Source organism: Phalacrocorax aristotelis, chromosome 18 (assembly GCF_949628215.1).
Source record: "Phalacrocorax aristotelis chromosome 18, bGulAri2.1, whole genome shotgun sequence".
NCBI lineage: Eukaryota > Metazoa > Chordata > Aves > Suliformes > Phalacrocoracidae > Phalacrocorax > Phalacrocorax aristotelis.
In genome coordinates this window covers 5,960,066-5,977,980 of record NC_134293.1, presented here as the reverse complement: position 1 = coordinate 5,977,980, position 17,915 = coordinate 5,960,066, and the positions used below count along the sequence as shown (strand labels likewise).

General features: G+C 37.1%; 1 protein-coding gene across 3 annotated transcripts in view; it reads right to left on the bottom strand.

Annotated features, from left to right (window-relative positions):
• The window catches only part of NLK (nemo like kinase), a 64,269-nt gene that overhangs the window by 25,558 nt on the left and 20,796 nt on the right, over positions 1 to 17,915 (bottom strand). For all 3 annotated transcript variants that reach the window (XM_075112740.1, XM_075112739.1, XM_075112741.1), the window contains 2 exons: positions 4,130 to 4,259; positions 2,451 to 2,506 (listed from right to left, as the gene is read on the bottom strand). In XM_075112740.1, the coding sequence (XP_074968841.1) occupies positions 2,451 to 2,506; positions 4,130 to 4,259 (186 nt within the window). The remainder of the gene's footprint in view (positions 1 to 2,450; positions 2,507 to 4,129; positions 4,260 to 17,915) is intronic.

Genomic DNA, 17,915 nt, shown 5'->3' with positions numbered 1-17,915 from the left:
GGTTTTACATACAAAGCCTGGCAGTAGCTAAGCTCATAAAAATAAGCTTATCCCATTTAAATATTCTTGATTGTACAATTACACGGAAGAAATAATCCTTAACCTAGATCTGATTTACGACTCATATGACTTGTTATAAAATGAGAGCACTGAACTAGTGCAAAAAACCAAACTCCAGTTTTTGAAGACTCCTCATATGCTGTTCACGTGAAAGAAATATCAAAGCAAAATTTAAGAGCTTTATCTAACATTGATATGAAAAAGCCCTATTATAGCATAGCAATATTTTAAACCAATCAATAAATCACGCTGTACTTCAGTTAAAATCACTGAGTTTAAAATACACCTACTTTCTTCACCAATCAATTCAAGGTATTATAAATAGATCAAACCATACTTCACAAAGTTCAGTTTATCTAAAAATAATGAATGACAATTTTGCACCCATTAATTGACTTGTAAAGTAGGTCATCCAAAAAAGCAGCTAAAACCTATCCATAATTAAAAAATAACCTTCCAAAGTGTAACCCTACGAGTAGGCGGGTGCGCTCAAACCCAAGCAGCTCCAGTGAAGACTGACACCAACATAATAAAGCCACTTGTAGGCAAAGCAGAACACATAATGTGGACCTCTGTGGGACAGGGAATTTTTTGTTTTAAACCTAACTATTGCTATGCATCCAGGTAACAGAAAAAGCTCGCAGCTCCCAATTAAGATTGTAATTTCAGAAAATAAACACAAGTCCTCTATCAGAACACTTTGTATATGTTCCTGAATGTACATGCATACATTTTTAGATGGAAATTGACTGGCAGCTTACTTAAGCTTACAACAGACAGTTCATTATGCCCTGCCTTATTTACAAAGAGATTTTTGGTAACAATTTTGGGTTTGGGAGGAAGTTTTTATTTGCACAATTTGGTTGCAAGTTATAAACTTGAAAGGCAATGTAACCAAAGCTGTAAAAAGAGCAGCAGTATAATGAGAAGACACATAACTGAATATGCTATGATTCAAGTGTTTGCTTGCAATGATTCAGCAATGAGTTTAATTTTCAGTGTTTGCTTTTGGAGTTTTCCACAGAAAACACAGAAGTCTATTAGCTGACCTCAGCTGTATGGCAGATCCCTGTACTGAAATGTTAATTTGGTAATGGAAATGTCATTGTGTTAGGATATTTGATTATCTGCTCTCTAAAACACCACTTTTACTGAAGTCTACAAAGGATATTTTGTTACTAACGGCATGTTGTAAAAATATCTGAACAGTTCATAAAACTCTGCAAATAATCTTAAAACTGTTATGGGCAAGAATCTGGTGAAGAGCTTTTTTCCTACAAGCATAAAAAATAAAATATGAACAAATAATCTCATTCAGTGCTAATTATCAAGCTTTTTTTATTAGCTAAAAACTTCTCAAAAATTGGATCTTAGCATGTTAAATTTTTAAAACAACATAAAGAAAAGAACAGACAGTGGGATTAATCTAGGCAGACAATCTTTATAGTGATTCTTGGTCTGTAGCTTGTAAAGTCTCCACAGAGAACAGAACTACCCCTATTTAAAATAATTTTTCATTCTAAATCCCACAAAATTTCTAGATACTTTCCATACCATGAAAATCTGTACTTAACTCATTGCATTAGAGTAATTTTTAGCAATTTAAAACCAGAGAAGCTACTAAAACAACCTGCTTTTGAGTGACAGAACTTCCAACTAGAGTCAGCAAGAGCTTACCCAGGTCAATGACTGACTTTTCAGTATTTAAGAATGCAGAAATTCCCAACCCCCCAAAACAGAAGATTACCCAAAGTTTGAAAAAGGAAAAACACAAAACAAAACATGACATTCTCATGTCAAGTTAAGTACTAAAATTCCATTTGATAACACAGTTACCCAGAGACAGCATGTACCTTTGCACCAGTGACACATTAAACAGCACATATATTTGTGTGAAACCTGTTTTCTTGATCAAAGTAGAGGCTGAAGAGGGAAAGCCACAACCCAACCTGTCTGCTGAAACATCCCTGAAAAGTCAGGGCTTGAAAGCATGTGACAACACCATGGTTTCTAAGAACACCAGAAAGTATCTTAAGGTACTAATTACTGAAAGGAAGTTAATTACTGGATATACTTTTCAAAAGAATATTTGGGGGGAAATCACCATTAGTAGCAGCTGTATCTGTTGGTAAATACCACAATGCCCTGCATTTACTGGCTCTTACATATTTAAAGCTTCACGTTCAGTCCTGTACCATTTCACCTCCAAAGTTAACAATAACTAAGAGCTCTTGATAGTATAGATTCACTTCTTTAAATAAAAATGTTCAGATACTGGCCCCAGGTTTCTGTAGTTCTATTTCATAGATACAACCAACTACCTGCAGTTTCTAAGCTACTGAAAATTACACCTACCTCAATTAAGATGTTCTATTTTATATTTAGGATACATTTCTTCAAAATAGTCAATGTGTGGAGGCTGGAGTATGTCGAGGGCAGAGAGTACCTAGGAAACACCACACAAGATCAAGACCTGTCGCAGTCAAACAAAAACAAATCCCTTTCAAAAAGAAAGACTGCACCTTTCTTACACAGCTTAGCTTTATTCTATCCCACACAGACAGACCAATATTCTATCTCACTAGATACGTGAATTTAATAGCCCACCAAGTCAGATATTCTGTACATTCAGGGTCTCTCTTCTTTTTTAAATTCAAGAAACTTTTTCCATCTGTTCAAGTACTACAAACTACAGAAGTTTATCTACCCAATGAAAATTGGTTTATTTTAAAAATATATAAACAATAACGTATTTGAAAGAAGTCATTCTAGCAGAGAAATACAAAAACAAAAGACATTACACTTTGTCCTGCCTTTACTCTTTAAGAGTTCTGTGATGTTATGCTTCCACATGGGAATTACAAAAAACAAAGTTGTTCACATTCTGAATCAGAAGCTCAGCTCTCTGTGCAAAGCAAAAAGGTAGAAAAGCAGCAGCACAGAATTTACATCCTCTCACGGGAAAAAATATTACCTTGGTTTAGTCTTTTAGACTCTGTCCTAGGAATATCTATGACATTTAGGTGAAGCACACAAACTTCAGTGGTTATAAGGCTCAACTTCTGACTGCTTAGAGAGCTGCTTCTATTTAGTTTTATAGTCCTCAGTAAAATCTTCTCCGTAATTAAGTCTGTGGTGAGGAGCAGTTTAAGATATACCAGTTCAAGAGAAATCTTGTCCCAGAATCCATCTCCCCAGGACTGGTGATAGCAGTGCTGGTGGGACTCTGCAATCTGGTACAAGCTTGCAAGGCAATCTACCTCTTGCTTCCCACTAACAACACTTAACAGAATTCAGTGCTTAACCACAAATAAGATCTTTCTGGGAATATGATACCCTCAGACAAAAAAAAAAATCTAAACTTTAAACCAGGAGGAAAAGCAATGAAATAAGATTCTGGAACAGATACCAACTTCCTGATCCCATTCCACTAGGAAAAGATAATACTCCCAAGATGCTCATTACTGCTCATCAATGGGAGTGGTTACCACATCCACAGCTGTACTTGTGGAACAGTTTCTGTAAGTACTTTTTTTATTCACTTGAGACACAGCCACATGGGTCAATTCAAAAAATTTTTTAAAATGTTTTAACTTAACCTAGCCGATTTTACCTAGTTTTGGGAGTTATCTAGGTTTGGGAGTGCTTGCACAATGACTCTGATAGAAGGGCAATCGAGAGGGCAATAAGTTCCAGCAAAGGAGTGAGGAAGATGGAGTAAGAAGTAGCTTGGAAGTGAAAGCATCTCCAGCTGGCATAGCTTTGTGCAGACTGACATTTATCTAAAGCCTAAAATAAGATTAGGTGGAAGTGTATTGCCTGTCTATTTGCAAAAATTTTGAAAGGGGTATTATGAATATCCTCAGATTCTTGATAATTTCATTTTTTGTAGTGTTTGCAACAGTAATATCCGAGTTTCCAGGAAATTTAATAACCGTAAAATTAGAGAGCTTTTAAAGCATTTTAGATACTCTATAACTTAAAGACAAAAAAATACTTCTGTTATAGATAGCTCCATTTTACAATTAGGCTTTATCAAAGACTACAAAATTACTTTGAATTTACTTACATTGTCATGCTTAAAAAAACACAACATCTTCAACTCCCGGAAGACCCTTTTACAAGAGACCAAATTTTGGAAGACGTTGGGCATCTTTTTGAGTGCAACTCTCTTTCCATCTCGTGGATCTGTTACTGACCTACAGAATAAAAGATTTAGAACATCACATACTACTGTTAGACAATTTTTCTAAATCAGAAAAGAATATTTTAGAGTTCTTATCATTCTCAACTTAGACGGTGAGTCAAAACAATGTGAAGACACTTCTAGGGACAAGAGTATTAAGCAAAGGGCGTTATGCACTGTACTGTAGACTCTGTATTAAATGTAGTGCCATCATTCTTCGATTAGAGTACATATACACATACCCAGTCAAGCTTGGTAGCTGTTAAGTGGCTGGACACATGTACATCAGTGCATATACTGCCTGCCACTGGCATACACCGTAGCTCAAAGTTAGATCAACACCTTGAGCACAGGAGCAGATGTGATGATAAACATCTCCTTCACCTCCCAAAAAAGACCTTATTAAGAGCAAAACATCTTCTCAGATTTGATTTTGTCAGGTTTACTGCTTTCTTCTTCCTCTCCTAAAAGGGCAAAAAATTTAATAATCCCATTCTGACAGAACACTGGCAAGTGTTAAGACTATTACTTGATCTATCACTAAATCACTTTACATCTGGAGAAGCAACAGCACATGGCAACTAAGTTTCTACAACTGTAAAATAGACATGATACCTGTCCTTCTCCCATAGAGCTTATGGGATGCAAGTATAGTAGTTCAGAAATTATAAGGTGCTTTGCACATGGCAAGTATTTTAATTTAAAGTAATTAGATTCTGAAAATAGAATTTTATAATGAGAACCATAAAACTAGAGCAAGGAGATCATGGTGCCTCAATTCCCAAACACAGTTTTTAAGGTGAGGCTTCTCAAACCTCACTACAAAACAGGGTTTCTAGATCTTCAGTTGTTAGGAAACCTTGATTTTTTTCTGCATATTTTTATTGGGAAGACCAAAATAACTTTCTTCTCAGTGCAGTGCCGTAACCACCTAAGAATCTACACCCAGCTATGTACCCTGATGACTACATTTGTCCTTAAAACGTTGCTGGCTTTTCTATCTACCATGTGACTCTCCTACAGAGGCCAGAGAAGGCTGCTTCTTTTGTCTCAGGTCCATGTTGGTTTAAGTATCTTAATAAAAAATTTGAATGCAGTAATCAAATATCTGCCTTATCTCCAAGTACACATCTGAGTTCAAAATACAAAACAATTCAGTCAATCCAAAAAGTTAGAAGTAGCCACTGATACTAGTGGTTGGGAGTCAAAGGAGAACTATCCACACACACTGGGCTAGAACACTTGTTAAATAGCCACTGCATATTTTATACTTTAAATAAGGGGCAGAGGGGGACTTGGGAAAGTTGATCCCAGACTATTTCTATAGTAGGAAACACAGAGCTGAAAAGAATCTGAAAAGGTCTTGTAATTCACAATATGTTTTCTATTTTCTCCAGGACCTTTGCCTCTTGCCTCTAGCCTAAACTGGAAAGAAAGGGAATTAAAACTGGAAAAGCTACATAAAATCCACTGTTAATGCAACTCAGCACTCACCATGGGCCAGACTGAAATATCCTCCCTCACACTGTATAGTAACTTCATTCACAGATGATGGTTAACCTCAATGAGTCTATTTGCAAAACAAGGTACTATTCATCATGAGTAGGCGACATTTCAGGCTGGCCCTTAGCTTTAGGATTATAGCAGAGGCAGATTTTGAATGACACACAGCAGGGCCAGTACCAGGCAGCAGCTCACAAATTCATATAAATTTGATCCCAGCATGAGCTGAGAGCTCCCACTGCTCACAAGGTCAAGCACCACTGATCAGCTAATTAGTGGTATTCTTCTCTCTTTATGAGACAGCATTTCTGGCTCCTCCAAGTTTTTACCAGCTTTTAAAAAAAAAAAAAAAAAAAAAAAAAAAGAAGTAAAAAAAGCGCCACCAAACTTCTAATCTGTAAAAGAAAATTTAAAAGCTGCTGATTCATGGGAATTAAATAGATATATTCTTGATACAAAAACAAAGTTATAAAATTTTATTCGTAAAAATCCTCACTGATTACACTGCAGATGCTACTGAATTACTAATTTTTCCCTTTGGAGTTTTGACACTTCTGCTGACCACTGCGCACACAGAGCAAAACACTGCTATCAAGAGGATATTCACAGCTATGGAAGAAATTCCACTAATGGATTGCAATGGTGGATCCACTAAAGAATCGTGGAGATGCAAGACCTGAGACCTTTCACAACATGAAATTTCCTCACAAATTACTGTTAATACCTAGGCAGACCACAAACACCTTCCTCAGCTATGTTATATTCAGCAGTACAATTAAAACAGTAGTTAAATAGCAATCTTGGCTATGAAAAATATTCCATTTAAAACCTTCAAAATTTATTTAATGCTATATTATAGCATACTTAGAACACACTCTACAATTCTTTATGATTAAGGTGGAGAAAATTAAATATGTGGTTGTTTAATTATTTTTCCTTAGAAACATATCTAAAAACATAAATACAGCAAAAGAATTTTCTATAGAGACAATTGCTATTTGACACTGTCAACAAATTAATTCTCTAAAATTCTTTCAATTTCTTTAAGACAGAATTAAAAAACACTTAAGATCCAGACAGCTTATTTGAGAGAGTTCACATCCACTTCTACCATTTCTATTATCTGTAATAAATTAGTATGGTAAACATATATAACTTCCTCTAAAGAAAGGCTAAAAAGTCTTCATTGATCATGTCCAGGGGTTGTACAACACTAAAAGAGTATAAAGCAAAAAACCAGTAGCAATTCATCTGTAGGTTTACTTCGTTGAAGAAATTAGCTGCAGCTTCACAGATTTAATAGGGTTTTTGTTTCCTTTTTACCTCAAATCACCTAAACTTAACAGAACCTGAAATGGACAGACCTAAAACACTCAGAAGTCATAAGCAACATTTTTGAAGCCAGACATGTAAACAAGTAATGCAGCCTTCTGTGATTGATAAAAATCTGTCACCTGAAACTTGGGCATCACCGTGACTTTTTACAGCAAGAGAAGTTAATTTCCATAAAACTAGTTGCAGATAGCTTGTGGTTTTGTTAAACTCTCTTCCTCTTGTTCTGGAGATTCTAAGCTTTACAAGCTTACAAGCTTTTTAAGCTCCTAGGCTTTAGGCTGTACCTATAGCAATCAGCTTCTGAATTTGAGTACTATCACAACAGAAAGCCACCGTTCCGATTTGTCATAGAATAACCCATTTTGTAAACGTTAACAAGCACATAACTCAACATATCAGAATCAGCTTTGAAATTTTAGGTATTTTTAGCATATTAAAATTTCAGAAACAGGTCAGACGTGCAATACAACTCACATATCTGTGTGAAACAGATACAAGAAATTGAAAAAGTGCTTGAACAACATGCAATTAATCATTAAAAACAGCATTATTTTTTAAAAAAGAGCAAGGATACTTTGGCTTTCGTTTTTGGCTTAAAGACTAGTAAGACCAAAAGACCATAACAAAACCTGATGAGGAAAATTCAACACTGCTAGACTGACAAAGTATGTATTAGAGTCCTCTCTGCTCTTCAGGTGTTTCCTTATTATTAATGTCCTGAAGGCTTTTTAGACAAAACGCACCCCGGATTTGAGTGCACAGAAGTAAAAAGCAGGCCCACTACAACTAGGCACACAGCGGATTTTTAGCCATGTTCAGGTCTCACTGTTGCAGTGGCACCAAGATGACAACACTGAATTTAAGGCAGGTGACGGAGTTGTTTCTGAAATTCAACCTATCAGTAGACAGGATGAAACTGATCTGCTGGAAGAGGAATAAATACCAAAACAAGCTTCCACTTGCTTGCTTGGTCATTTCTAATTGAGCAAGGGGGAATAATCTGTTTGGTACTTGAGGATTTGGATTCTGGTTCTCCTCCACCATGACAAACACCTCAGAGGCTGCATGTTTTGGTAGAAGCAACACAGCTTTGGGAACCTACGCTCAAGACCCACTGGTGTTATTTTTAATAATCACCTTTTAACCATATTTCCATTTAGAAACTTGGTATCTGCCTTTTTCCAGATCTTACATGTATAAATATTATTCCAGCAATTGCCAAGAAAAATGCAATAATATATATTATTAGCTGGACTACAATACACATGGTTTCAAAGTTTGCACTGTGTCTTGTTAATGTTTTAAGGTAAAACTCACAAAGTAGCATTTCTTGTTATTATTCATGCAAAGGCCAGTCATGCTTGTAGCTGGTAACAATAAAACTCTAATGAATGTGAATGGAAGTGCAGTAATTTCACGCCATGTTGAGTTTGTTCTCTCTTAACTCAGGGTAGCAGCTGCTTTGGTTCAGCACAAACAGTACCAGAGAACAGAGATAAGTGCTGAAGCCTGTTACAGAGGAATGCTTTTATTTCTTTGTGGCTAAAAGGCTTGCTGGGCTGAGCTCTTCTGGTTCTGCAGCAGGCGGGTTATCCCATCTGTATTAGCTAATGAATCTCAGGCTGTATAGATAACGAACAGCTCTGAAGGCAGCTTCCATGATCTCCAGTGAAAATGACCCTGTTTAAAACATCGCTGTCTTAATGCCCAGTTCCTTGTCAAACTAAACTTCACATAAATTATTTAAATATTATGAACAGTGTGCTTTTAATGCATATACTAAACAAACATCTGGTTTTTACTGTAACACATCTATTAACATAGTCCTATCTAATAAAATAAAAGTTTAAGTAAAAACTGCTAACATTTTAGTCTAAAAATCAAACTATTAAAAACTATAACCTACACTCACATACACTCTTCAGATATGCCATACCTCCACACAAAATTACCAAAGACCTCAAAAGGCATCCTTTGAATAGAATTCTAGATTAAAATTGTCCCTCCCAATTCTAATAAAATATTAAAATAGAATAACAGAATTCAGTTGTAGAATAGTAACCCAAAATATTTTCAGGCAAAGTCTGAAATTCAATGCATTATTTTAAAAGAAGATAAGTAATCCTCTCACACTGACCAAAATTATGGAGATGTTAAAATACAGAACAGCATTAAATGCAAAGTTACCTGCATTCACTGATTTTCATTCACACTGCCTCTGTAGCTGTTAATGGCACAAATGTTTAAAGTAAGCTGTCTGACCTCATCACCTAAATCAAATGGTATCTATATGTTGGAGCAACAGCCAAACACACACCTTCTACTTCTTCCAGTTGCCTATGAGCTGTGTTACCAGCAGCAACGGTGGCGACATGGGTCAAGACTGTGCAAGTAATTTATTCAAAGTTAAAAATCTGAATCAAAGACACCAATTCAGAGAAAGTCATCTCTGGAGTTCCAACACAGAAATGAAAAACAGAAAGTTCTAACTGGAGGTCATTGTGAAAAGATACCTAAAATAGAATTTTTGATGGATCTGAAACACTTTATTCAGCTGTACTGCTACAAAATTATGCTGGTTGCATACAAACACTAAAATCCAACAGTCAGCTTTTACAAAGCAGTTCAGATTGAAAATAAATTTTAGGATGTGAATGTTGACCATCTACAGCCGAGCAAGTTTATATCTGCTCTGCTGAACGTCATGAGGCAGTAGAGTTGCCTAAATTAAAGTTCTCGTGAATCAATGTTAATTAGACAAGAACTGTAATACAAACTGCAAAACTTTTTTTTCCCTATCAGTATTAAGCCTGTACTTTGTTTAACCCCCTTCCTCATCCCTTTATTATGAAAAAAAATTACCTTAGAAAGATTCTATGGATATGAAAGCAAGTGCTGAATGCCTTAAAAGTCCTTTCAACCTCTATCCCCAAAAATATGAAATGGATATCCATCTTTTTCTCCCTGACTGAAGGTATATACTTAAAACTTTTGAGTACTGATTCCCAAGCCTCTTCTGCTGCTGAGGCTCACTTGAGAAAAGCGACGGTGCTTTGTACCTCAGAGCATCACAGCTCTTTGGTTCAGTATCCACAGTGACACTTATCTAGGAATACTGAATTCTGTTAAGCCAGAACATAATCAAGCAACCAATACCAGTGAACATCAGTGTCCTGGTAATCCTTACACCCCTCCCATGGATGTAGCTGTCACGCAGCCTCATTAGTGAAAGACTTGACAAAACGGTTGGCCTTTAATCAAATAATATTGATTACCAATTTATATTGATAGCTACCATGGATTTATCAATGCTCACCTTTGTAGTTGCGGGGCCCTTTTTAATAAACAAAAAGAGCTAAAGGTATTGCAGAACTGTTAAACTTCATCACAGCTGTGTAAGCAAAGCCTGGTATGTCTGCTCTCCCTGTTTTTTCAAATGCTTCCATATAGCAAAAATCAGTTTAGGTGAACAGACTTTTCCTGGTGCTCCTGTTGTAGACTCCGGCAAAGAAATTAATTAAATGGGGTTGTTGTGGCATATGCATTTAAGGCCAGTTTCTTTTTTCTTTTAAATAACCCACTTCTATAAACAAGTAATGATCAGCTGCAATATCCAGCTTGAAAGCAACTCCTCTACTCTCCCCCATAGCTGCAACAATTTCACACTGCTCCTCACCCCCTTGCCCTAGGTTGTAAGCTTGTATAAAGCTTACTCACTAGCAATTTCACTTCAAGGGGCAGCACAAAACTAACAAAGTTACGAAGATCAGAAATGCCAGGACTGTATTCCAAAGAACAGAAAAAGGAAAGAATGAAAGAAAAAAGCCTATCTGAAAAACTGGTATTTACAGCATCCAATAAAGATGCTGAAAATGTTGCTTTGTGTTTGTGTTCCATACCTTCTTTGATACCAGTAAAAAAATTATTTATAGCAATATGCTATCAGGTCACATATCCCCAAGAGAAACTAGAAAAGCACGAAATCTCCTAGGAGCTAATTGAGAGGACAACTAGAAAGGCAGCTTTACTTACTGCTGTTCTCAGAAGAACACATTTCAATTCCCTCCTCTGCTTTGTTAGGATATTACACCCTAGGTGAATCTAGCAGTAAAGTGAACAGCAGGCAGGGAATCTATCCATCACTCAGCACAGAGTCAATGGGGCGCTCTTTCAAGCTACTACTGAAGTCTGCCAAGGTTTCACTTATTAAGCATCAACTGTAGTTGGGCATAAAGAGATAAGAGACCAAGGTTTAAACCAAAAATAACTTAGCTAAGAATTCTATATAGGTATTGGGCAAAAAATAACTTAATAAATATAATTTGGAGAGGGGAAAAATAGCAAGGAATGCTTAGTTTGGCTTTAATCATGCCTCTAAGAATCATATGATTCCAGATGTTTCTCTGAGAACACCCAATCATTTAGAATTCTGTATTATCCTGTATACACCACTGCAAAAATCTCCTTTTAATACTCTTAAACCAAGTCACACGTTTTGCTTCTACAAAGGTACAATTAACTTGCGCACACAGCAGCAGTTTGGTTGCTGTTAGAGGAACAGGCTGCCTGGCTGCTCATTCATTAATACAACCAGTGTCACCACCTCCTCCTCTTGCTTGTGGCGTGTTAACAGCATCCAGTTGTCTCCCCTTGTCACTCACACTTTACCTACGTAATAATGGTAGGATATTAAGTTGTAAAAATCAAACAACACATTTTGTAAAATTCAAAAAAGTTTATTGGAAGATACTCTCTGTGTCACCTTACCAGGTTTTTAGTAGTTAAGAGGAATGTAAGAAACTAAAGGAAACATTTATATTAATTTCCACTTAAACTAATTGACTTCATGATTCAGCCACTGAAAAAATGGTGGCCAACTGAGGCAAGTATTTGTTGAAGCTGTATCACCCACTGGTACAGGTAACACCGAGACTACTACGGCCAAAATATTACAGAAGGTTATTTCTCTATTCTTGATTTCTTAATGTATTTGATAACATGCTGTTACTTTGGACAGTTTGTTTCCTCTGTAACATCAGTTTGGTCAGTTCTGCCTCTTTATAAACATGATGAAAACGATCCCTCTAGTCAAAAGAGGAAAAAGAAATACAAACATGAAAGTAAAGAGATTAAGATGCAGGTAAACAAGACAACTTGTCTTATTTCAGACTTTGCCTCTTGTAAAAAATAAATTATCAAATATACATATGTTAAGCATTCAAATATGAGACTGAAGTGTTCCTCTTGAAATACTGCCCATTTTTTTCAGACACCAAAATTTTACAAAATCCTTCATGAAATCGCAATCAAGTTAAAAGCTAAGCTTTCTATACTTAACCAGAATGGATTACACGTGTTCTGGACTAAATGCTGCAAGGCACTTACAGTCCATCTTGTTCAATGCTTCCATATCTAGTCCTGTATTCACTAACAAATCTAAACCTGCCTATTATACAACAACTGTATTTTGTGTTTTCTCTTTTCTTTAAAAGTTAGTCAAATCTACCAGAACATTTATAGCTTTCCCTACAGCAGTAATTCAGTACTGTGTCACCAGTGACCAAGCTGACTTTGCAGGTAACGTTTTTCACTAGAGCAACCAGTACTCTTGTTTCACCAGAACAAACCAGTGTAAAGGAGGAGACAAGCTTTCAGGCACACATGCCCTTACTCTGCCTGTGTCTCAAACCATCACAGACACAATAGTACCATCCCAAGTACAAGATTTTTATCCTTTCAACAGGCAAGTTAGATAAGGATGTACTTGGCCAAGTGATTGCTAACAGTGCGGTTTCATGCTACACTATCTTGTATAACTGCGAGCTGCTGGGGAAGAGGGGGTCCTGCTCCCACCCGTTGCTGGTTCTTGCCCCCCTGCTGGCACTGGAGATAGCCAACTGCCGCCCACAAGGCGAGTCAGTTCAGCACGGCAATCCCATGCAGAAGGATTTGGCATGAAACATGCAGCAAGCGGGATGAAGTCATCCCAAAGCCACACGATCCCTAGACGTGACAGAGGGGAAGCTGTGCAAGCACATGGCTGGTGCAAAGTGCAAGACAGTGCGATTTTTTGGTAGCAGGTCGCAATTACACCAGATTAGGTACAGCAGGAAGCCGGGCTCTTGGTCATGCTGGGAGCTTGTGGACAGAGCCAGAAGTGGGGATTGCGTCTCCTGAATTGCAGCTGAGTGCCCTATGTAGATGGGCCATTCTTCTACCCATCAAAAACCGCCTGGGTTGGCTTTTTTTGCTGATTATACATAATATAAATATATATGTCTTACTAGATTTAAGAACTACATTAGAAGTTTAAAAAAAAGACTCTGACATAAAACATACAAAGAAAAAAAGATATTTCACAAAATCTGTAGCTTCTATTTACATTGCAGGCTAATCACTCCAGAAATAATAAAATTTTAAAGAGTAATAGAACTACAGAAAGGATTAATGGTACAATGCAGACCTCTAGTTAAAGTGTTTTCAAAGACAATTCTTATCTCAAAGAATCGTTGTAGGCATTTAGCCCTTTCAATTACACATTATAAGTCTTTAGCAAATCTCCACCATGTTGATGGGAAATTTTCAAGGTGGAGGCTAAGCCAACAGTAACTTCTTCTCTCCCTGAATCCAGGTCAACGCATACACATCATTCTATAGTTTCAGCTGGTAGAAAATCAAGTTTGTGGCTACTACATGGCAATTATTACACAGAAACAAGATAATGAAAAAATATTCTCAGGGCGGTGTGGGAAACTGCTGATGGAGTTTGTTCTAAGAGAAAAGTGACCCTTCCCATATGTTTATAGAGAATACCTATAAATTTACATACGGACTTATCAGAAGGGGCAGGGGGACGGGACACACTTAATGGAATTACCTTCCGAGTTTTTCTTATTAGTCAGTGAACTTTTTTTCTTCAGTTGCTTAACTCTTAATCATGCAGACTTTTTTCCAGAAAGCCTTACTCTAAGATATATAACAAACCTGGTCCCCCAAGCATTTCAGCTGTTCACCCATGTGTATTTGATATACCACTTTTAAACAAATAATACAGCTCATAGTCATGTGATACCCAATTACCACTGTTTCAGTACACGGTATTGCAATCAATCACGTCTTGGCATATCTCAAAATATATTTGAGCATGGGATGAAATAAAAAATCCTTTAGAAAAGTTCACAAAACCAAAAGATTCCCAAGACTGAAGTGAAAGGATAGGGAGGGGACATGCAGTTATCAAATCACTTATCCGGGAAATGTCTGATTGGGTACATAAAGTTTGCACCCAGGAACAGGCCACCAGATCCAATATATCTGTTCTCTGTAGAATTACTGACAGGCAGCGAGCCCTACCAAAACATGACAAAAACTGATCAACACCATTTAATGGACTATTAGGTAGCATAGGGGACAGGTGAGGAAAGCATGCACACAATGTGTGTGAAATCATTAAGAAAATAAAACAATGCATGTCATGCACATTTAACAGCAGATTTCTTATTGAATAAAAAGGGAAATTTACACACACATAATGAGTTTTTAAGCAAAGTAGTAGTTAAAGCAGCTACTTTACTGCTACAAACAAATACAAGTGAGACAAGACAAAGGTAACAATGCTCTAGATTCTCCAGTGACTTTGTCTAATAAACAGCAGTATTTTCTCCAGTCACAGACTGAAAAGTTTGTCATCCAAAACAGTTCCTGACCGCCAGTGGTGGTGTTCGCCAACGCATATAAAATATATTTTAAACATTTGTGACAATTCTTAATGGAAGTTAAATTGTTCAAATGCTAAATCTTTTTGTCTAACTTTAGTAGCCTAAAAGTTAGTTTTCCAATTGAAGGCTCTAAGTGTGGCATGCTTAACCTGGTTAATGGTTGTTGCTGGGCTCCCAGATCTGGCTCACTGTGTGGCCGTGCAAACAGCTGTGCTGGCACAATGAAGCAGAAAGCAGAAAAATAAGTAGCTGAGACAAAGGGGAAGACAGACAGACTGCTTTTTCAGTAACAATGACAGCTTAAGCATATGTCAAATATGATCTAAGTCAGTCACACTGGCTCTGTGTAGTCAATAAGGAGAGGGATAGGTGGGATTAATCTCTTTTGGAGGGCTCTTAGATAACACATGAACTATTTCTCTAGAAATGCCTCACCCTACCAGTTAACCACAGAGAACCAGCTTAAAACAAAGCCTCACTTGTAGAAAACCAAAGCTTGCTGACCTGAGGGCCCTAATTTTTTAATTTTACATGAGCTTTTTCTCCCCATCCGCCAAGTCTGAATTGAGAGTCAGTGCTACATGTTACAAACCATATTAAATCCTGTCCGATTAACGGAATGACTTAGGCTTCCCTTGCAGTGAGAAACTGGAGAGGTGGCTAATTGAGCGGTATCATTAGAAGGGAGTTAGGTTTTGGTTTTTTTCAGAACAAGAGAATTTTAGCATACACACTCAGGCAATTAGCATGGTATTATAATGTGTTTTACCCTCTGGCTGTACATGCACTGTTTAAGAGATGCAAAAGCTGATACAACCTTTTTTAAAGGAGATATTCATAACCATTTTAGCTATAATTTTTAAAGGAACAGCCACACACAGATAAGTTAAGAGAAGGGGGAAAATATTACAGCAGTGCAGTGTCCAGTCTTCCTCACTTTATTGCAATGACCAGAGCTCTCTGAAAGGCTGTTTTAAACTTATGGCATGAGGGCCATCACCACTAAGGAAGAATAAACAAATGGAAATCAACAGATCAGGCAGTCAAAGCATCATCAATGCTGAAAAAGGAGCAGAAGTTAGAGAAATCCACCAAATCTGAGGATGAGTACCCACCAGAGTGAGGAAAGGCACTGACAAAAGGTCAGGTGGATCCTGTACTCATGCAGTGGCCAGAGACACAAGTCTAGGGACAAATTTCATAATTTCTTATTATCCTACCTACAAGCTACATTAAATATCTGCTTATCCTAGAGTAGCTAATCAGGGTCCTCAAGGCAGACACATGTAACACAAACACTGACACTTATGAAGTACGACCATGTATTTTGACCAGCAGTTCATGGACTTAAAAATTTTCCTCAAAATCTGTTTACAGCCCTGCTGCAAATCATTGCCTACAAAGAGCCCCCAGTAGCTGTAGCACAGAAGATTAACCTGTTTCTAACAGAGTTTGAAAGAATACACTGAGTAAAAGTTGGTACTGATAGCAGAATTTTTAGCACACAGGCATGGAAAAATAAGAAAAAGGTTTCATTGTTAAAAGACATTATCAAAAAGAACAGATGTTATTTTTTAAGATATTTAAGAAATGGATGTGCTGTTAATGACTTTCAGGTCACTGTTGCTCTGCAGCAGTCTCCAGCTGGCAATACTTCGAAGATGATAAAATGAAATATTAACAGCGGGCAAAAAAATTTTTTTATTTTGAGATGTATGATATGGAAGCAAACTGAAAGAGATAGCTGAGGAGATATTACTGAGCAAAACTTTGTTTGAAACATTCTGTTTTGAAAAAACGAACACTTTTTTCACTTCAATTTAACTTTGAGATACAGATATCTAAGACCAGACAGTGTAAAAGTCATAAGGAACTATGCAGACAGTGCAATGACGGTCAGAGGTAAAAGCTTGACAGATCTACTGGAGGATGTGACAGCATCACTGCCGCTGGAGGACACCATACCCACTGCCCTCTCTCGGATGTACATTTTACTGTTACAAAATCTGCAACATAAGAAAGCAGCTTGGCTTTACTGTCTTGGTAATGGCACACTCTGCCCCTACAACTAAGCAAAAGGAATTTAAAGAGTTAACTGTGAGATACAAATCCTTTTTTTCTCAAAAACATGGATGCAGTGAAGTGGCATATCTAGCAGCCACCTCTTTAGGGTTTTTTTGGTTTTGCTTGTTTTGTTGTTATGTTTTTTATTTTTCTCCTCTGATGTGAAGTGGTACTCTAAAAACCCACTCAAAATGGAGCCCAGATTGTGCTACACAGTTACAAATAAAATAAGTAACAGTATATACCTTGAAGGGACTGGTCCAACTTAAAACAAGTCAGTGTAAAAAGCAGAGGAAGAAGCAAAAGGATATGTTTGCTCTATAGAGAAGTATTTACTATTAGTTATTCATTTACAGGTCAATGTTCACTGTATTAATTAAAATATGAGAGTATGTCTGGCTAGTTACACCATTTTTAAGTAGTACAATATGTTACTGGAGGTGTTGAGAATGTCTCAGACAACTGTCAGCTAGTGAAAAGAAGGTCTTAGTTTAAAGAAGCAAAGGGTGAGATCTGCACCAGTCTTCACAGGTAAACACAAAAATAAGTACAGGAAAGAGGAAAAATGTTTGGGAAGCTGTTTTTTAGTCAAGCTACTCAAGCAAAACAACGTGCATTGTGACTGATTTATGAATGGTGATAGCAAACACTTTTCTAAAATCTATGTCTGCTTCCCTTTTCAAGTCAAAGAGTCCTGACTGTTTTAATAAATTTCAGTATTCCTCCTCTTCCTTAGCTCACCTCTTACCCATCCCTTACCTACAGTTAAGCCTGGCCCATGCTTGGACCTCATTTAAAACTGAAGTGACACTTTCTAACTAACATAGGAAGCATGAGCTGTCTTGGTATGGGTCAAGCAAAGCAAAAGCTAGCCAAAGCTCCAGAAAAATTAAAATCACGCTAAGAACAACACCAGACCTAAAGCATCTCACTGTGGACATAATCTAGTAAGGTCTGTATACTGTGGAAACGCTTGGTTTCTCTCCTGAACCATTGCAAGTGGCAACTGAAGGTGAGATGTTACAGTTCAAATGCAGACCACACTCTGG